At 45.2% G+C, this 21,579-nt stretch overlaps 1 protein-coding gene across 2 annotated transcripts; it reads right to left on the bottom strand.

Moving 5' to 3' along the window:
- Nucleotides 1-5,010: 5,010 nt before the first annotated feature.
- Nucleotides 5,011-16,144, bottom strand: TGIF1 (TGFB induced factor homeobox 1). 2 transcript variants are annotated; one of them, XM_005438417.4, is made up of 3 exons: nt 15,716-16,144; nt 8,809-9,035; nt 5,011-7,464 (listed from the first exon to the last, which is right to left on the bottom strand). In XM_005438417.4, exons 1-3 carry the CDS (start codon nt 15,729-15,731, stop codon nt 6,898-6,900), a joined length of 810 nt encoding a protein of 269 aa, XP_005438474.1. In that variant the 5' UTR covers nt 15,732-16,144; the 3' UTR covers nt 5,011-6,897. The 2 variants fall into 2 exon arrangements, with proteins under 2 accessions (XP_005438474.1, XP_027659993.1); XM_027804192.2 differs by lacking the exon at nt 15,716-16,144 and adding an exon at nt 13,759-15,022.
- Nucleotides 16,145-21,579: the final 5,435 nt, after the last annotated feature.

The raw sequence follows: 21,579 nt of genomic DNA, 5'->3' as shown, positions 1-21,579 counted from the left end.
GCTGATATGGTGACAAGTCCCAGCAGGCAAAGAGATGAAGTTGGCTGAAGCTGGTTGCAGCAGGACAGAGGGAGCAGGGGGTCAGGGAGGCCTGGTTTGGTAGACAAAGGGAGGTGGAGGTGCTGGTGGCTTTACAACCAACAGCATATGTTTTGCAGATGTAAATCTATACACTAAAAGGAGATACTTGCAGGGTTTTTTCTCCATGTATCACCAGCTAAGGAAGAAAGACTTTTGAGGAAGCCCTTGGAAAAAGTTGGCAGCACATCACTGGAAATACCTTGGCTGAACACAAGCCAGGTGAGTTCAACATGAAGAATGAGTTACAGCAGCAACTGCCTGAGTAGCATTTAATACGATAACCTGAACTCACCTTTTAGTCAAGGCTGGCAGAGGAACGTCTGCCTCGCGCCTCAGCTGGTGGGACATCCACCTAGGGAAGACCCGTGGCAGCAGAGCCAGGGCTGCGTGCTGAAACCAGAAATGCCGCTGACTTGAAACTAAAACAATCCAATCCCTCTGTTTTTGAAAATGCCCAATGGATTTTATTACCCATTGCTTCTCTCTTCAACTTAGCCTGTCACAACACAGAAAGCAGAAGTTAGAAAAAAGCCAAGCTATCTACACAGGGAAGATGTGCTTTCTCTCATGAACAGAAGTTGATTTGTTTGCATCAGAGCAAGATCTGCTGTTGTGGTTAATTTAGTGGGGTAGCAAGGATCAGATGACTTTCAAAACAGTACAAACCAAGTCAAAATAATCTCTAACCTAGTTAAGTGGACTATGCATGATATCATGTGAGCACTCTCAAGTCAAACAGGGAAAGAGATGACAGAGGGAGAGTTTAAACATGGAATGAGACTAGAAGTACAAAAGAAAACAAAATAAGACATTCAGCACAAGGTCAGGCAATCAGAGCATTGCAGGCTAGAAAAGGAAGTGAAATTACAGGCTCTGGCAAAACAGCTGAACGCTTACTCAGGAAAATTACAAAACTGTTGTGATCCTTACCATCAGTTATGTATCTGCTATCCAGAACAATTTCCAAGACAAGCTACACAAATTCATAAAAGCAAGCTGGAAGACATCATGTTCTTCCCACAATCAGTCAAGTAATATCTTGGGGTTCTTTTATATATACCAGGACCCATATATGTATGGTATCCTTTTATATATATATATATATATATATATTCATGGTAAAATCTATAAGGAAGTAGCAAATGATGATCAACATTGTCTTCTCCATCAAGAGCTTCTAAAGGGGAGGTCAAAAGGCTGCTGCTGCCAAGCACTAAAATCTAGTCACCAATCAACTGAAAACAATTTTGCTTCTGCAAAAGAGCTAGACCACTAGAGGCAAAGTCGAGATAGGAAAGAATATTTGGTTTATGCTGGAACTAGATAGGGACACATCAGCTAAAGAAACCAAATGGTTTATCCCTAACGTAAGCTGCTCTGGCCTTCAGTGTTTGTCAGAGAGGAAGCAGCAGCAGGCTTGAAGTGTATGACACATCATTTCCCAAAGAGCTATAGGGACATCAGAGGCAGGACCAAATATTTGCTATATATTTATTGAACACTATAGTTGTAAAACTACAGCTCTCACAGCGGGGAATTATTTCCTTACTAATGATAAAAATGAATATTCTCAAAAAGAAGCTGAGCCCTACCAACCTGTGAAATGTCACTGATGGCGGAGCTCTGGGAACAGTTGCCAGGGCAATATTTCTCCAAAAGTGTGGCAGCGGTGCAGAGAGGCAAAGACTCAGAGGAGCCACACAAACATACATGTCTACTGCAAAATCCACAGCACTAGGACTGACCTGCTGAATGATGCAATGAAAGGCTCACCACAAAAACCACGTGCAGGATTTATATATGCCCAGACAAGGGTTCTTTTGCCCCAAGTGTTACACGCCTGCAGACAGGGCTCATCACCCAGGGCAGACATTGGCTAGGCTGCAATTAGAGAAAGCAGCCACAGCCCTGGTCTGTGGTCCTAAAGAAGCTGTCTAAGAATAAAGAGGGTTAGATAGTTGTCAGCTGCGCTCATTCAACCCACAAGCTGCCACTTGTCCCCTCGTTAAGTGACTAATCCAAAGCACTGCTACCTGCCCGTGTGCATCTTTGCAGGTTTATTACACATATGTAAGGAGCTGAAAGATCAACATTTTTTGTCAGTAGAAACGCACAAAAATTGGCAGAAACACTGCTATCTGGTGGAATAGGGATTAGCTAGGAGGCAGATGTGACTTACTCATGTCTGCATCAGCTTCAGGAAGTGTGATTCATATTACACAGTGAGGCAGCATTGCAGTGCTACAAAGAGCTGTGAAGTTTACCTGTTGTTGGAAGCTATCCTAGTCTGCAAGCCTGTGTAGCAAGACTTGTGACGCTTCCCAGTTTCAGTCCCAAACCCAATGCCTCAGAAGAAGCTTCAGAAAGAAAAGGGAGTTTTAAGGCAAGTAAAGCCAGTTTTGAAGGGACATGTGAGCAAAATGGCTAGATGCTATGGCTTTGAGCTGTCAGCAGGAATGCATGCAAAAATTTAGATGGAGAAAGTAGTCTGAGTCTTGACTTTGTAGTATAGCTAGCATCACTTCATGTGATTTTCTGTGTATGCAGGACTCCAGGAACTCATTGTCACGATAGGGACAGGAATAGACACTGAACCCCATACAGCACACGAGGATGCATTTATTATGTCTGGAACAGCAACAGCTTTAAGCGATGTTTTGCCAGAGTGAGTGGCTAATCTAATCTTCAGTCTCAACACTACAGCTCACAGAAGAGCCCGCGGAACCAGCGAAACAGGATAGAGATGTAACTACTCCCGCAACTGGTGAAGAGTCTTAAAACTAATGTCCTGAAAAGTAAACATGTGCTGTATTCATGCCAGTAATCCCTATTCCGCAAAAGCCAGAGGGAAGTTGACAACTGCAGGTTGCCAAGAAGAGGAAGAAAAAAAGAAAACCCAAATGAGCTTTAATAGAACTACAAACTACTCCAGGAACAGGTTTTAAGCATTAACAAGAAAACTACGTAAGTGCTGTGAGAAAAATGACAAATTAAAACAGACTTTGACAGGCAGTACACAGTTAACTGCAAATGGCCTAAATACCATAGGTATCAAGGTGACACTTAATAGTGTCATGGTGCACCTGGGCTTCCAGCTGCACCGCACCTTCTGCTGGCTGGGCTTCCCTCCTCTCCAAGAGGAAAACCATGATCATTCCCCACCATCACTCACGTGCTCTCTCTCCTCCGTTTCTGCATACTTCCTCCTGCCACCCCTTTTCCAGCGAGGTTATTACCTGCATCCCCTCTGGCCACGCAGACGGCATCACCCTGGAGCTTGCAGACTGGCTGCACTGCCCTCCCAAAGCGAGTTACCCCAGCTTCGTGCTCTCCCTGCGCCCCTTCCCTCCCCCATAGCACATGAAGCCAGCTGTTACAGCTTCAACGGTTTTATAGACGTGCACATTGACCTCATGGCAGAAGCTGGGAGACGTGTGGGATACCACAAGCCCCCCGCCCCCGCACACACAGGCGGCGACGCCAGTCTCAAGATTCCCTCCCTATTGTAATTATTTTTGCTCTGCACAGAGATTTATCACATGCAGCTGCCGCAACTTGTTTACAAGACACAAAAGCCATGAAAACAAGGTTGACGAAGTCTGCGTGTGAGCTGTTTTCCCTGGCATAGATTTGTCATACCTCTCAGCTCACTTCCACCCTGGCTGCCCACGCGGTCTCCAGGAAGACAAGGCAATGCCTTCCCTTCTGGAGTCAGCCCAAGCGTGTGTTTTCAGGTCGGGTTTTGACCCAGCTTCTACTGCTTTTCTTTTTCTTATTCCATGTTAAAACAAGTTCCCAGAAATGACTTTTCCTTTGCTCCACCAGGGATGAGTGGCCAGCACATGATGCCTTTGGTTTGTTACTAGGACTCCTGCTCAGGTTGGGATCCTCGCTCCACCTCTACCTCCCTTTGGTAATTTTATCCAGAGTTACTTCAGGTTTCTGCTCTGAAAGAACAGGCTCAGGCAAACTTCAATAGCCTGCACCAAATCTATCAGTGCTAGATTACAGGAAAGCAGGAACTCCCTTTTGATATTATTTTAGCGGGTACTCAATATGAGTAATTTTCTTCCTCCAAGGTAAATAACACCTCAGGGTAGGGAAAAGTTTTTACACAGTGTGCCAGGTGCTACTCAGCCAAAGGGGTTTGGCTTGTGACTACAGCTGAACTTCTACGTGTAACCTTAACAAGTAATGATTAAAAAAAATAACTGGCCTTAAGCAAAACTGGTCACAAGTGAAGCCCCCAGGGCAAGTCAGTCAGCAAAATGCAAATGCAGTACTCATCACACAGGTAAGACTCTGGTGCTCAGTTACACTAATGCCATTTTGTGTGGCATAATGGTAAATGAAAACAGTGCAGAGACCACAGGCTTTTACTTTCAATAAAAACTGTTAACCTGAATGGCGACAGCTTTCCTCCTCACCCTATTTTCATTTTCAGTACTGCAGCTGCTCTGGTGGAATTACAGAATTGGTCAGCTCAGCCAGCAAAGTTCAATTTTTTTTTTCTGAACTTCCTGACATTTTTTTTAATTTTATTTTAAAGGGCAGAGTAATGAAGAGTAAAGATCTGTAAGAATGCCCTTTAATGATCAGTCCTCCACTTTTTCTCTACCCCACAGCACACCAACAACCTGCTTTAAAGAAGAAAAATAATAGGGAAAAGGAAAAAAAAAGTTCAAATCAAACCATGCAAACATATTTGCATGAGGTTGTTCTTTCCTTTTTTCATTTGTCAGTGCTTGAGGCATGGGTGTAAGGAGTGTTGCAATAAAGCTCCTTCCTGCACGCGGACAAGAAAGCATCTTCCAAACCTTTACTAGACACTCTTCTTTGGGTGTCTGGCACCCTTTGACAACCACCATTAATGCCACAAAAAGACGCCTATTGACCAACTCTTCCCTCAACATTGACTCCACAGTTACACAAAGTGTACTTCCATTTTATTTTATAATTAGCCATTAAAAAACTCAAACAAACAACTAAAAAACCCCATACATAGGTATCCCAGGAAAAATAACCTAGAAATATAAAGTACAGTATGTCCAAACAGACAAGACACAAGGCTCTTTCTGGACTCAACATGTTATTCCTTAAGAGAAAGTGTACAGCCATGTCTGACTATGTTCAAAATTATTTTTTCTAGCTTTATTTTGATGGAAAGTATTAAAAAAATCTGTATTAATACAGTATATTAGGATGACTGTTACTGAAGTTGATGCAGACATGAGTAAGCCAGTGTTTACTATTTGCTTTTTTTATATAGAATCATTGATTTTAAACTTTAAGTTTCAAGAAAGGCAGAAGCTCAGTAGATTTCCAGAGTACTTCAGAGAACAAATGAATAAAAGACAAAGCCCGCAGCAAAACAAAACGCATACACATTGCAGTCTGAATATTGCAATCTTCTACTCATAACCGTATCTTTAAATTCATCAGCTCTGCTGCTCCACAAAGCCCTCCCCCAGCCTCCCAGACAACTGGCTTGTTTTTAAGGATTAGCCAAACTGATTTTTTTTCCCCGTTAGAGGTCTCTCATTTCACTGTTGTTGGAAGGATAAGGGGTGGGTGACTGACATTCAAGCAAGTTGAAATGTGAGCTGTAAGTCTTAACATTTTTCAGTAATAAGTCATTTTGATAGCAAAGTTCTTTGCTGAAAGGTAACTTGGCTTCTGTTGGCCAAAATACACCCCAATGCAACAGGGATCTCTTCTAAATCTTAGCCACCTGTTTAAGTATCTCACCGTGACCTAGCTCCCAGAACTCAGATTTCAACCGTATACAGCCTCTTTATTTCATCTTACTAGAATTACCGAGTCAAAACCTTGCCACTGCTAGTCCAGGAAGAGCAAGACTGGGAGCCCTTGTCCCTCCTTCAAATGTCGCTAGCAATGTCTAGGAGCTGTATCACAAAGACCTGGAAAGAACGTTCACCTCAACCCCTTTTCTGGCCTCATTTCATCTTCAGGAGAACTTCCCCATGGGCTGTCACATCTCCCAGCCCTAAAGTATTTCTAGGAGCCAAAATCTGGAAGTCTTAAAGGGGACTGAGATATCCCCCTGAAATTTAGTAAGAGTTGCCTACATAGCTTCCTCTGATCCCTTAAAAAAATTTCAACACAGGAGAACAGTCAGGTACTTCTGGCCCAATTTTCAGCATTCCTTTTAAACATCTAGTTAACAACAACTGCTAGCATAGCTCTCTAAACCAAAGTAAAGTCAGTACGAGCTAAAAAATAGTTCTCACTTCCATTTATTTCAAGAGTAAGGTTGTGTTTTCTGCAAAGCTCGTATTCAACAAAATACTCTGTATACATGCATTTTTAAAGAAAATATTTTATTACATTATGGGAAAAAAGCATAATCATCCAAAGTTCATATTGTTAAAAAAATTGAAAATTTATTTTAAACAGCATGTCGGTATATTCTGTTCCACATGGGAATGATAAGAAGACTCTATATCATTACTAGATATTGCACAGTCTGAAAGAAACAAAAACAAATCACATGATCTTGGGAACCATCTCACATTATGAAAAACCTACAAAGAAAACATTAAAAAAAACCCCAACACACAATCCTTTCTTTCTACAGTAGCTTTTAAGTTTATAATTCTTGGAATGACCATATTCCACTGAAGACCATCTCAGTGACAGGAAGCTTCATTTCAGCAATCCCTTGTGCAAATAAGATTAATAAAAAAAATAATAATAATGCAGTAAGTCTTTTGATATTGTGTGGGTGGCAACAACCACACAGCTGTTAAGATCCCTGCCTGGAAAAACAAAACGGGGAAGGAGAAGGAAGGGGATTTAGGCCATAAGTTTTGCCTGCAACTCCATCTCTGCCGCCCTTTTGAGTGCAACATCCACCAGTAGCTGAAATCCACTAAAATCCTGGTTAAGGTCTGGTGGGGTTGGAGGAGGAGTGTTAAACAGCCCACTTTGTGCATTTGTACCAGATCCCAGTTTAGATGCGTCCTCGTGGTAGGAGAGGGAGTTGTCTGTGAAGCCGTTCACTGGGGGCTGCTGCAGGTCCATGGTCTGGCCTGCATCAGCTGGCTGGCAAAAGTGGAAAGGGGCGTCTTTCAATGCAGTCACAGTCGTGTGGCAAATCACTGATGGCCGAGCCAGAACTGATCCTGGGGAAGCCAGCTTGGAAGAGGACACAGTCTTGCTGAGCGGTGTGGCAGCAGGAAGGAAGGCAGACTCCTCCAGCAGGGGAATGTAGTTCTTTGTGCTGATGGAAGACTCCACCAGGCCACCCTCGGGAAGCTTGGTCCCTCGCCGGGAGATAGTGAACTGATTTGGGTCTTTGCCATCCTTCCTCAGCATGTCAGGTAAAAGCCTGCGGCGTGCATTGATAAACCAGTTGCAGACCTGGGAATATAATGACATCTTAATTTCTACCTTCATTCATTTCCAACTATGTGCCGTTAAGAGTCATTGTGTTAGATTAATGAATCCCTCCAAGCAGTTTCCTTAACTGCAGAACAAAAGAAAGACCTACTGACAAGTTCTGACATGCCTGGCGAAGGCCCTTCCTTTATCCCAAGCTCTACCGCCAGCTCCCCACTCCTGTTACAGAAAGCCTGGGGACATCTGAAGACTGCTAGCCCAAATGGAGGGGTTTAGCTTTTAACTCTGTGCACACACATTAACCTATTGGCTATTGTTCCCTACCCTTAGGTTAATTAACAACAGGAAAAACTTTTCTCTCTGAAGAGAGCCACTCCTCCCACAACTAGTTACTGATTTTCCTTGTTCAACTGACTGTGTCGACAGACATAACATGAATTACCTCATTTAAGTTTGTCCTTGTTTAAATATCAAACCAGTTTCCTGGGTGATACAGGATAGTTTACAGTTTAACGTCTTTTTTCTGTTTACTACATAAAGAAGGTTTTCTTTATGATGTTCCATTAAGCAAATTTTACTTTATAGCCGATTACAAAATTATTACTAATGAATTACCTGGAAAAATAAAGCCCAGAAGTCAACAGGAGTGCTATATTTAGCACCTCTCAAAAAAAAAAAACAAAAAACCAACCAGGGTTTACCCAAGTTCTCATGCAGCCACCTTCCCACTAGGTGGAAAGCAGCAGCTGTCAACAGCTATTCCACCAAAGATGATCACAGAAGACCAGAATTACGTGTCCAAGGGACCTGCAGCTATCAGTGGTGTATCCTGGGATAAGAATCCAGACTAACCACACCAACTATACTGACGCACTTGAGTAGCTCTATCCCATATAGGTTGTTCCACAGATCTTAATGGAAGTCATCAAACACATAATTATATACATGCCTATTCTACAGGAATGAGCCTCAGGTTGCCATTTTAGAAGTGAACGCAGTTTAACCTATAACTCTTATCTATCACCATAAAACCACTGTTAACAAATAAAACACCTTCTTATCCCAATAAATTACCTTTTACAGAACAGTTCATGTCTTTTGGAGCCTGATTCCACAAAAATTAGCATGCATGCTCAAATTCATTACTGCCTGTTCTCCCAGATAAGTAATTTTATTCCCAATTAACAAAGACCATCACAACACACAATGCATTTGTATTTCTCCTTAAAAGCGCCATCAGAAGGAAAGTAACAATAAAATCTCACATGGAGTGTAAACATTTGTACCGGTGACCAAACCACAGGTAAGTTAAGAAGAAAACAGGAATCAGCTCCTTTTGAAGTGAGAACTAGTGGTTTTTAATACCTGTAGTGTGGAAAGGTGTGTTTGTCGGGATAACAGCGCTTTTTCTTGCTCTGAAGGGTAAGCATTGTATCGGTGCTCATATAGCCAGTCCCGAAGAATCTGCACAGATTCCTTAGGCAGGTTGCCACGTCTCCTCCGTTTGCCTGAGCCAGCAGATGAAGAAAGGTCCAGTGGGACATCCATGGTGTCATCATCCTCCGTTTCACTGCCTGATATTGCAACTACACCTACAATTATAAGACAGGAACAATCAGCCTCCTAAATCCGTAAACTACTTGGCTCCAGCATTCTACAGTTCAGACACTTTTTATTACATTAACTGTCTTCACTATGAATCATGGTATAGCCTCCTATACAGGAGATCTGTCCTGTAGCGTTAACTTGTCAGGCTGTAGCTTTTCTGTCAGCTGAACAAAAAGTAGCACCAGCGATCTGTTCCTAGGGGAATTCTTCTCTGCAAACCCTCATTTTCTTGTTCCCCTGGCAACCTTTATCTGCTGCACGTTATCAGATTGCTTCTATCTAATGCCAATGTTGTCCAAATTTGCTTGCTATGGTATGCATCCAACACTTCTCTTCAAGGATAACTATCCAGTGGCTGGGCAAAAGGTCAATAAGCAAGAACTTAAAGACACCCCAAATCAGGTAATGGGTCATTTAATTACTTCTTAACAGGCTGATGTTTTCCTCCTGGGAGAGGTATCTTGTACATTTTATAAATTAATAGTTCATTGCAGATCTATTAATAAAACAAATAGAACAAGAAAAGGAGAAAGGGAAAAAAACTGTGTTTGCCCCCATCCCCGAGTGGATTTTCACTTAGGAAGGAAAAAAAACATGCAAGAAAAGGAAAGAACCAGGTACCTAAGAGTTGACCAGTTTATCAGGAGATGGACTTATTTAATTGCCTTTCTGTACTAAAGAACAACAATCTTTTAACATTTGGGCAGGTTTGTTTGTTTAAATGTACCACTCACTTTGCATCCTGATTATTTTTTCAACTTCATAGTTTTCATCTCATTTTGATCTGTGGAAATGGTGTTCTGTGCTACACTTACTACGAAGGCTCTAGATTTACAAGTTAACTGCGTACCTTTTTCCTTCAACACAAAGGAAGGAACAGATTTCAAAATTTGATTATTCCTTCATACATACATCACACTACTAGTAAAATGAAGCTATGGTACACACATAAAACAACCAAGTATTCAATAGTTAGGAAGACTACACAATTCTTCTCCTCTGTTAGGATATGTAAGTCACTGAGGAAACAAACAGTACTGTAAATTACAAAGAAAACCATGCTTTAAATACTCACCAGATTAAATTCACCAAAAATTTTTAAAATCTCAGGAAGTATATAAAAATCTAAATAAGATACCACACGTTTTCAACTAGTACAATTGAATACTGATTTCAAGTGAAATTGCAGTGGCTTTCAGAAGCATTTTCTAGAAACTACAGAAGAAAAACAAGCCCTTAATCTTTTTTGGGGGAGAGAAAAAGTAAAATTTTTATGTGGACAAACACCTATAATTAAAAAAGGAAATTCCTTCTGTTTAAGGAAACAAAGTCTGCTCTAAAATACAAGAAGTGTGCCCTGAAAGTGTAAATACATATAAAGCGATAGTTCTATCCAGAAGAAACAGATGGAATAAACGTCATCTAAAAAACCCAAACAAACAAAATCCAGAACACAGAAAAAAAGAAAGAAAAAAGTGTCTGTGTGCAAGTTTCCCTTAATACTTGGGGTGGGGGAGTGTGTATGTGTGACACTCAGAGAGCAGGCGGACCTTTCCCCACACTTCCAAACTTTAGCCAAAGCTGACATTTAAGTTATTCTTTCCTTCCCCTATTTATGAATAGCTCCAACATCCTTAAATCTAGTTTAAGTTAACTAAATTCCAATGCATATTTTTGATACGCAAGCATTCCCAGCAGTATGACCAATCTGTAATTTGTCTGGCATAGTTACTTTAGTTACTTACTTTGTATTGTTTTCATTCTCCCAATCGCTGATTTATGTAACTGACAAAACACCAAACTGACACACCAAATTTTTCCTGTGATGATTAGCTACATAAATTATCCAGGCATGGAACAGGAACAATAGGACAATATTTAAGTAGCCAACACAAGATAAACTCCAAATTATGCAAACAGGTTCTTAATTAACATAGAAAGTATGTCAAGTCTGCTTGAAAATGATTCTGTGCTACACAGCTTTGTATTTGTCATAGCTTCACGGAAAGTGCTGTCACGCCTGTAACCTAACCTGAGAACATGCCTTGCACAATGGGCTCCTGGAGCCATGCGGAGCACTTCTTGGAACAAAGATCCTGCACAGACAACACGATGACTCTGCAAAGCAGCTCATCCCTTTTAAATTGAGTTTTAAAACTAGCTAAAACTAGTCTACACTATTCAGACAATGTTTTCAAGTGTGCTTTTCTTGTTTGTCAGAAACCAGAAGTGTTGCAGCACTCCAGTGGGTTGGGGTTTTTGTTTGTTTTTAGACGTAACAGGCAGCAAGACCAAGACAGGACCTTGGAAAAGAGGGAGAGGCAAACAGTGAGGGTTGGAAAAAAAGAGGGAAAAGAACCCAAAATAACTACTCCTATGAGAAAGTTTGGTGTCTAATGGTTTGTGAACCATATTTACGTGGCGTATCTGGAGGAGTTCTTGTTACACACCACCCCATGTGCAGTAACCTCTCCAAGATGTTAACAGTGAAGAGATTCCACGGGTGCCTCTCTGAACATGAGATAACTGACTTGACAGCAAAACTTCTTCTGGAACCGTTGCTCTTTCTCACACGAAAGCCAAGTGAGAAAACACTGTCTGAAAGTCAACAGCATAAGAACGTTGCTCTATTTTGCAAACAAAATATTTTGCTAAAGTAAAAGTTGCCATTTGACTAACCGTAACCTACCTAGCAAGAAATGAGTCAACAGCCGGGCCTGCCCTTTGACCCACTCGCTCAGCGTGTCATACTAATTGACACAGCAAGTTAGTAGCACAAAGCAGGTTTTGGTTAAGCAGGAAACCCAGCGTAGTACGACTTCTCCTCATTCAGATGAGCTCATTTAAATAGCTGATCAGCCCTCTGAACCTGCGGCAGTGGTGCGGAGCCAGCAGCAACAGGAAGTCATCGCTAGAAATCTCGCACTGCCCCAGCTGATACTCTTTACTAGAGCAGGAGCCACGTTGCTGCTGTCAAGGCTCTGTTTTCATTAAAGCATTCCTGCTGATTACAACCCAGCTTTGTTTTTCCGTCTTGTTAGTAATCAGGCTATTCGCTGCTGGTTTCCTGTTTTAACAGGGCCCAACTGAAAAGGCTTCTGGCTAGGCTCCATGACTAGACCTTTGGCTTACTGCTATTTACACCCAGAATAAAGGCTTGTGGACACGACGAGTAGGCCCAACTGACCTACTAATTTATTTAGTCTTAAAAGCAGGCCAGCACCAGGTTATTTTACGCCTCCTAAATACATTCAGTCTAAACAGAAAAACTGCTTTTACAGGACTAAACTAAAGCAGCACAAGTTCATTTGCAGGGAGGTCTGACCAACAATACAAAATAACAGTTCTCTGCTCCTGCCATCGCTACTTAGATGAGCGGTCCACGCTATTAATGACCTAAGAACTACATGATCAGCATCCCTTCTTTATAAATTACTTTATCCTCCCGGCTTCCCTGCTGAAGTCATATGCATGATTGAATGCACTGCTGAGCTGTACCACAGCCCAAAGACTTTACAGGTCCTCCTGTAATCAGCTCAGGGCAGATTACACCTAGGATCTCGAGTCTAGCTCAACACCCAGCGTTAACAGCCTGAAACAACTTGAGTAGAAGTGCAGCGATAACTAAAGTTGATTTCAAAATAAATTACTGCTACTTAAGAAGGCTCGCTGAAATACTTGGAGCGGGAGGACAAAGTACTCGGGCTGAGACAAATGAAATCGAAGTTAAGCAAGTGAAAAATTTAGGCTGAGTATCAGGATTAAAAAAAATAAATATCTCATTGTGTCGAGTAAGAGCTTCACAGAGGAAGTGGCAAAAGCCAATTGTTATTCAAAACGGGACAAGTATACCACGAGGAACAATCTCTGCCCTCCAGAGAGGGGATGGACAAAAATCACCCCAGGCAAAACCTCCCATCCCACGCCCTTAGGCTTCTCTGAATTTCTGAAGGTGAGCATTTTTTTTTTAATGAGAACAGATAAACAGAACTTGTTCCTTTCTAAGGCCCCGATCCTGTTGTAACCAAGTTCAATAAAATTCTTCGCATGTATAAACTTGAGCACATGCCTGTGTCTTTGTGAAATTGTAGTCTAAATCAGCTAATTAACAAGCTGAGTACGTTCAGTGTGATCGCTATCACGTTATTATTTGTAAATGAAACTATCCACAGAAGAGTCCTGGGGGCTTTAATCCAGTCTGGTAGCTAAAAAAAAACACCCAAAAAACAAAACAACAAAAAGTAAAAAAATCAACACACAACAAAAAACCTAACTGAAATTTAATGTGAATTTAAAAGGCAGCAACAAAACTAAATTAGTTTGAAATTATTCATGAGTAACCATGAACTACAAGGATGCAGGAGGGAATTTCCACAGTAAAAAAAAAAAAAACACCACCAAACTTTTTCCTCTGAATAAGTTTCATAATTGAGGAACCAGCTTATTTGTTTTCCTCTGCATTTCACAGCTTGCGCTCTATCGCTTCTAAAGCTGCCAGACTTGGCTGTGCTATACAATTTTTTTTTCTTCAAACGGGATTTTTCTAGGAGTGCAAGCGAGAAATCTGTAACAAGAGTCACTCTTTGAAACTTCTTGAATGATCCTCAAATGCCAGGAGGTCACAAATAACTACAAGCCCAACCTTTAATAAAACAAAGGCACCCTAGCCCTAACATCTTCTAAAAGTTCCCGTCTTTGTCTCCTCACCTTTTAATTTCTGCCACGCAAACCCCGGGCCCATGGCCCCTCTCAAAAGTTCTCCCTCCTGCCTGTCACCTTTCATTGTTTCCATTGTTTCAGCCCAGGACTCGCAATCCTCAAAGCAGATCCTTCCCCCGCTCTCGCACACACACTCACACACAAAGCCCTACACATGCATACCTAGAAACTACGTCAGCGTTTTTCACACGCATTTATTTCGGGGGTGGCAAGAACAACAGTTGAAAGTGCAGGGAGTTTGGTATTTCACCAACTAGCAGCTGCCCTCGGGGAGAGAAGTCTGAACAATGGAAGCAACAGCAGACAGGAAACCAGCTCACCACTGCTGTGCAAATAGGGACCATAGGAATGTCCTAAAAATAACTGGGCTAAATTAATTCAGCGAAACCATAAAAAAAAAAAAAAAAGAAAAGAAAAAAAACACCAAACAACTGCTTGCAATAAGGTTAAGAATCTCAACCTACCTAAGAGGACTGCAACATTTTAAAGTCAGTGCTGTCACAGGCTAGGCACAGCGGCCGAGGTTGGTATGCAGCACATGTAATGTAGCAATCCGTGCCGTCCGCAGGCAGGCTGCAACGCGCCGCGCGCCCTGCGCCTGCGGACCTCGCAACGCCTCGCTGTTAAAACACCAGCCCGCCCGCTGCTTAAACTTCGTCTTTGTGGCTTAATTCCCTTTGTGTGTGCTCCTCTCAGATGGGCGGCACGTCCAAAACTTCTGACGAGGGCTACAAACCATATTAGTACATCACCCTTCCAGCAGCCCAGTGATTTCACGAACTACATATGCATTAACTGCTCCAAGGATATTAACAATGACCGAGGCTGCTCTACTATAGAGCCGCTGGAATGCGTAGTAGGGGAAAAAACAGCACAACTCTGTGGAGTACTGAACATGCGCACTGCTCCCCTCTAGCCCTCCACTTCGGGTAATTTAATGGTCTTTGAAAGCAAAACACCCTTCATCCACTCTACCGACTGCTACATCGCAACTGAATGGGCTCTGCTTTGCGAAAAACTTCTTCCCAGCCAGCGCAGATGTGTTAAATCTGAAAGCACGTTCCGCGCCTTTGTGGCCAAGCTCCCATTTAAAGGCACTTAAAGCACTGCGAGCGCAAAGAGTAACAACCCTCTAACCGTAAAGTTTGTCTGTTTATAAATTATCACAAGGAAAACTTGATGAGCCTTATTTTTAGGGCGGGGGTGCGGGGGGGGGGGGTTGTTCCTCCTTTTAACCCTAACTGTGTCGAAACTTTTGGACTCGTTTGGTTCGTTCGTCCCCCCCGCCCCCCCCCCAAGGGATAAAAGGGAAGAAAAAACCAGCAACTTTCAGCAAAATAACACGGCCGAGGCTCGGACGGGGTCTGAAGCCGTCCGGCCGCGGCCGCCCCCAGCCCCGCGCCGCCGTGCCCGCTCCCGTCGCGAACAAAGAGTTGCCGGCCGCCCGCGGGCCGCTGCGCTCCGAGTTGCGAGCGGCCCCGCTTTCCTCGCCCCAAGCTGGGAAAACGACCCGCACCCTCGACCCACCTTAGCGGGACGGCGGGGCTCGGTGCGGAAAAGCGACAAAAGGCGTTTTAGCGGGTAACAGGCGGAAGAGGCTCGGCGGAGGGAACGAAAACAAAACTTGGCGGGGGCACGAGGCGGGCGGCTGGCCGTGTTTTTGACCGAGAGCCAGCGGCGCGGAGAGGCGGCCGCCTCCGAACAACAGCCCCGCATGTTTTGTCTGGGAGCGGAGCATCCACTGCCATCTTCGACGGGAGCTCGCCGGGGGGTGGCGGGGGGCACCAGGGAGAAAACGGCCGAGAAAGAAAACAAGACTCCGGCTGGCTTGGCAGCAGCCCCCCCACTCCCCTTCCCCCCCCCCCCCCCGCTGTTCCCGCGGGCAGAGGAGAGGTGCAGGGCACCCCGCTTTCTCCCAGCGGCCGAGCGTGCCCATCACAACTACCTTTTTTACTTTTCATCTTGATCGCGAGGACCGAGCCGCCGCCGGACAACCCCGCACACCGACCCAAGTTTCTCCCCCTTCGCCGGACGCGGCTCCCCCTTTAAACTCGGCGAGGAGGAGGAGGACGACGAAGATGAAGAACCACCGCCACGGAGCCAAGCGCCCAGTCCGGAGCCGTGCTGCTGTCAGCGGGAGCCGCAGGGCTCTGCCTCCCCGGGGGTTTTCTGGTGCGGCTGCTGCCGGGTGGGCTTCCCTCCCCCCTTCCCTTTGTTCCCTCCTACCGGCGATTGGCCCCGGCTTGTTAAAGTGAGGAAAGGCACGGGAGGAAAAGGTGCACAGCGCCCGCCCTCCCCCACCTCCCCGCAGCGAGTACGGGAGAGTAACCGAGCGCTGCACTGGCACTCGCGCCTGCCTCCTCCTCCTCTCCCCTCCCCTCCCGGGCTGCTGTGGCTCTGTCAGACGGGAGGGGAGGGACGGGCAGGCGGGGGGGGGGTGTCTGTCCGTACCCGCTCGCTCAAGCACACACAAACGGCGGCGGCGGGGGGAGAGCTCCGTGCCTCCCGCTCCCTCGCCTTTATTCCAGGCAGACATTTGATCATTAAACTGGAAGGAGAAGGGGGCGGGCGGGGGGGGGGGGGCAGATTTTGACAGCTGCCCTTGACTAGCCTCCTCCTGTTGCTGCCGGATGAACCACCCACTCCTTCGCGTGAATAGAGAATAAAGGAGAGTACATACAGCAGGAGAAGGAGCCCTCCAAAGACTGGCGGGCCCCGGCGCCCCCCTCGCGGCTGCCGAGCGGCCCGGAGGGCGGGCTGCTTCGCCTCCTGCTTCCCCCCCCCCTCCCGACCCCCGATGGCACTGAACGAGCCCCGGCTGGCCGGCCTCTCCCGCGGGGAGGACGAGCCCCGTTCCTAGTGTTATTTTTACATCAGTTCGTAAAGGTTGTTTTTCCCCCCTCCGCTCCCTCCCTCCCAGCCCGGTGGGTTTTGCTGCGGCACATGCTCGTAGCTGTAAAAGAGGAAAGTCTCGCAGCTTGACTCATCCCTCTCGGGCGAGCACGCGTTGCAGCAACAGTTTATTTTCCTGCGGGATGGGGAACGCGGTACCTGCGAGCAGCTCGTTGGCGGAGGGCTCAGTGCCGCTCCCCGCCGAGCCGGGGGGGACAGCCCTCCCCGAGCACGGGTGGCCTCGCCGGCGGGTCCCGGCGCTGCCCCCCCCCCCCCCCCGCCCCTGTCAGATCGAGACGCCCTTCGGCGCCAGGCGCGTACTTCAAAGCGCTGAACGCCGAGCTCCGGGCTGGAATTTTCGCGCACGAAGGTTTCGGCGTGGAAAGCAAAATAATCCGCCTTGCCTCGGCACGGGCGTGCGGCCGTAGCGTGCTTGTTACGCCGGGCAGTGTGTGTATGTGTACGTATTTGTGTTACTCCTGCACCGCCACGTGCTGGGCTGTTCCCGGCCGAGGAGCAGCGGGGGCAGGCGGTGGGGGTTGAGAAGCAAACGTGTTAAACGGCTGATGAAATAATGAATTCCTACGGCAGAGCAGAGCAGAGCAGGGCTGCTTCCTCCCCCCACCCTCCCGCTCGGCGGCGCGGGCATCCACACAAACGCGCATTCACAACAGAAGAGGAAGCAACAGCGTTTTAACAGCAAATCCTCCCAAGTACCTTGTAACTATTTTTATGTGGCGTAATTACAGCGACCTTGCCGGAGATAAAACAGCTGTTACATCCTGAATGGGGGACGTGTGCGGGGGGAGGGAGGCTGGTGAGTCACGCCAGTTAACAAGGCCCCAGTGTTGGCCGCTGCGGGGCCGGCAGCCCGCCTTCGGGTGACCGTTGGGGCTGGCGGCGGGTGCCTGGCGGCGGGGCAGGCCGGCCCAGCCGTTCTGACTCACGCCGCGTCAGGCGGGCGGCTGTGCCGCGCGGCGCTGACTGGGCTCCCGCCGCCGGCGGCGCGAGCTGGGCCGTTACGCGCCGGCCCGCGGGGCGAGGGGCGCGCGCCCCCCCTCCGGCCGCCATCCCGCCGCTGTCGCCCCGCGGCTGTGCGTCCCGTTCGGCGGGCGCCGGGCAGGGGCGAGAGTGCTCGGGCGGCGGCAGCTCGCTCGGACGAGGCTCGCTCAGGGGCGGGTGTTTTTAACGTGACAAGACGCGAGCTTGTGTCTCCGAGGGACTGGTGACTCAGGGGCGGGGGGGTGTGCGCGCTCGCCGCCGTATGCGTGGTTGGTGGTTGGGTTTTTTTCCTGTTTTGTTTTTGTTTTCGAAAGTCCTGCTTCCCAGCACTGAGGGCTGACCCTTCAAACTGGTGTTTTGAGCGTCCGGACACGGTCATGCAAAAAAAGTAATGACGGGAAGTTAACAAAAGACACGTCAAGGATTTGAGGAGATTTCCCTTTCTCCACACCGCTCCAGCCGCTTCACCATGCTTATTGTGCTGGGGACTGCTGGCAAATTCGTGAAACTCCTCCCCTTTGTTTGTTTGTTTTGTTTTTGAGGTTTGATTGGTTATTTTTTTTTGAGGTTGGGGTTTTCTTTTCTTCTTTGACAAGGTCACTTTTATGAGGAGAAAAAAATAGTTTTTATTTTCACAGTGAGCTCAGGCTTGCTTTTAAGAGCGTTAGGAACAGTCTTTCTAGCTCTGTTGGAATGTGGGTTCCTCGGAATTGTCTCAAAGGATGCTAGGAGAAGATTGATTTCAACTTTGCATGGCAGTTTTTTAGCTATTAGGAGCAGGCAGTGGGCCGCTTCACAGCTCATGTTGTGGTGGTCATTCCTAGCTCCCTGAGTACAAAATGCAGAGAGGTGGGATTTTTTGAGCCAACTTACTCCATGGATGTGAGCATGAAGGGGGGTATCTGTAGTTGGGACCTCTGGGGAAGACAGAAAATGTGCAGTGCATCTCGCAGCTGTTGCCTAGGCAATACCTTTGATCAGTCTACAAATTCTGGCTTTCATGATTGAGGTGGTAGAGTGCATAAAACTTGCAAAAAAGTAGGGTGGGTACAAGAAAACCCCTGCAACCTTCTCTACCAATAAAGCCTCAACACACCTGAAACAAGGTTGTACCTAAAGAGAGGGCAGGTGATTTTCTCGTCTGTCCTGACCTCAGATCTGAGGAACAGAGCAACTTGATTTTGCAATGAATGCAGTAACCTGGTGACCTGTAAGTTGATGACGGGTGCTGGTATTGACTGCTGATTGCAGGCAGTAGTAAGTGGTACAGAAGACGATATGTAACTTTCTGCAGTGTTTCTTTTCCCTTTGTGTGTTGGTGAGGCTGTTTTTTAGTGTTATGTAATCTGCTGGAGCTACATCAGCACTGATCATCATGTCTCACAAGCAGTTCGCACTGCTCAATGAGCAACTTTGGCATCTGTGCAGCTCCTTGGGTAAGTGTGGTATACATGTGCATCAAGATACATCTGTGCCAACAGGTTTGAACAGCTTGGTTTAGTCAGAGCAAGTTCGGCTCTGCCTGGACCCATCTGCATAGACATGCTGCTAAGTATTTGTAAAACTGGATTCCAAGAAGGGAGAGAAATAAAACTGGAGGGGCTAGATTTTTTTATTGCTCAATGGTTGTCCGTATCACAGGTTTGTCAGTGTTCTGTGGTGATACCACATGTGTTTCTATCCTGTCACACTATCACATGTGGTATCTTGCACGACTAATGGTATGTTTCTTATTTTACAACTGCTTTGGTTTGAGATGCTGAGACTGTTTGCCTAGCTACTAAAGTCATCACGGCCATGCTTTGGGAACAGAAGCTCTTAAAGGAAGTACTCTGGAAAATTGGGACCTAGGCACCTCAGGCTTGTCAATGTTTGTTATCTTTGTTTCAGTTTCCCATTTATAAACTGGAGACTATCTCTTTTTTTCCTCACTTAATAGGATGTTACGAAAATAAACCTGTTGATCCTTGTGGAATGCTCAGATGCCATTGCAATGATTGTGAGAAAATTTGTTCCTTTATATTCACAACAGAAGTAAGTAGTGCACAGTAAGTTAAGCAGGTCATACTTTCAGCAATGAGAATAGAGCAGTGTAACAATTAACTGTTCTTCCAGTTAACAAATCTGTTCTATGAGTGGAAAAATGAGAATTGCTCCCGTAGGTCACACCCATTCTTCAGTTTTTCTTATCTGTGACATTGACTAGTCTCAGGTGTATCAGACAAAAAGTAGAGTCTACAGAAGGCAGATGTGAGGTAACGTATTCACATAAATGTCCCTTCCAAATCTTTAATAGTTCAATACAAGCACTAGAACAATAGTTTAATATCGGGCTTTGGTAATGAGATAGCTGGATGGTCTTTATACTGGTATAAAAGTTTAGTAACTTCATAGCATTAAAACTGTGTAATGGCAGTCAGTGGCAGAGTAGCATGTTGAGTTGTGAATTACATAAATGCATTAATTTTTAATTTTCTTCTCTATTTCATTTAATATCTAGTTGTGCTTTGAGACAATGAAAACAGAAGTTCCTTGTTTTTACCTTCTCTGTACCATTTGTTATTTTGTATACTTTCACCATACTTTGAGATAAATTTTTTTCACTTTTCTCTATCTCTTTTCCTATCAGAATTACTCCCAGCCTATTCATTGCCCTGGTTCTCTCCCAGGTCTATTTAGTCCTATGACATTCCATTTTTCAGTAAAGGTGACTTAGGCTGCATGCAGTATTCTAAGCAAAGTTATGCCTCTGATTACAATATATATGTATTTGATATTGCTCCCTGACCTCTTTCTTATGGAATCGAGCACGTTCGGCTTTATCTTTGGCTGCTGCTACATACTGAGCTTGGGGCTCTGTCAACTTTGGATGTTACATAGCTTGTTTGAAGTTTGACTTGAGCATGGTCTCATGTTCATCTCTAGTGTTGAATTTCTTTTGTCGTTGCATTGTTCATTCATCTAAGAGAAGTCATACTGAATTTACTCACAAATCTCCCTTTTCCCGAATATACTTTTGACAGTTGCAGACTCTGGCACCTATTTCTCCCTCTCTCACTGGAATGAGTTAATATATTAAAAGAACGCTGGACTGAGTATAAGGACCTGGAAACACTCTGCTGTTAACCTTTTGTCATAATAAAACCCAACCATTTAACCTTACACTTTGATTCTTTTGCTCCAACCAGATATTCGTTCATAACAATCATTTGCATTTTTCCCCTAACATCATCTTGGTTTCTCCAGTAGCTCCTTGCATGGAACCTTGTCAAAAACCTTTTGGAAATTTAAATAAATTATACTAACCAGCTGTGTTCCCATAATTAGGGCTCACTTTGCCGCCTTTTGTGCAAAGGCAAAAAGGGTAACTCAAAGTCCTGAAGGCAATCCTAAGATTTCAGAACTTCTGCATAACGTACTCTGCAACTTGAATATGCTTTTAACTTTTTTTTTATGTGGGCATTCTTGTGGTTATCAAAGATCAAACAAGAACAAAAGCCTCAGGAATTCCTTATGTAGAATCACACTGACTTCTGTCTCATATAGCACTGGGTTTGCAAGCTTTTGGTTGTCAGCCTGGTCCTTAGTGTGGACTTGAGGTAACGGGCAGTATTTTAATATGTATCCTTCCTGATGAGGACCAGCTGCTGAAGTGAGCTGTGCTTGCCACTGAGATTTTTCAGACATTTGCTGGCAAATGGGAGCAATGGCTTCTCTAGCAGGTTCTAGTGCTCTGGAGTCTCTCTCTGGGGACTCCTTCAACTCTTCCTGGGCCAGATCTGCACATGGTCCTCCCCAGTGTCTGTGCCTCAGTATACAAGCATATGGAAATAGAATTTTATGATTACTGTAGGGGCAACTTAAGTACATGCAATAATGTTAGATATGATTGACAATGCAGAAACTTCCTAAGTG

The sequence above is a fragment of the Falco cherrug genome, chromosome 3 (assembly GCF_023634085.1).
Source record: "Falco cherrug isolate bFalChe1 chromosome 3, bFalChe1.pri, whole genome shotgun sequence".
Taxonomy (NCBI): Eukaryota; Metazoa; Chordata; class Aves; order Falconiformes; family Falconidae; genus Falco; species Falco cherrug.
This window is presented reverse-complemented; position numbering and strand designations above follow the sequence as displayed.

Bases quoted from the DNA above. Each gene is read 5' to 3' on its own strand.
- TGIF1 (XM_027804192.2), bottom strand. From the start codon at position 13,843: ATGGAAACAATGAAAGGTGACAGGCAGGAGGGAGAACTTTTGAGAGGG. The intron at 9,036-13,758 runs GTGAGGAGACAA...TTATAATTGTAG, and splicing joins TGCGTGGCAGAAATTAAAAG to GTGTAGTTGCAATATCAGGC. The intron at 7,465-8,808 runs GTATTAAAAACC...TTATATTCCCAG, and splicing joins CACACCTTTCCACACTACAG to GTCTGCAACTGGTTTATCAA.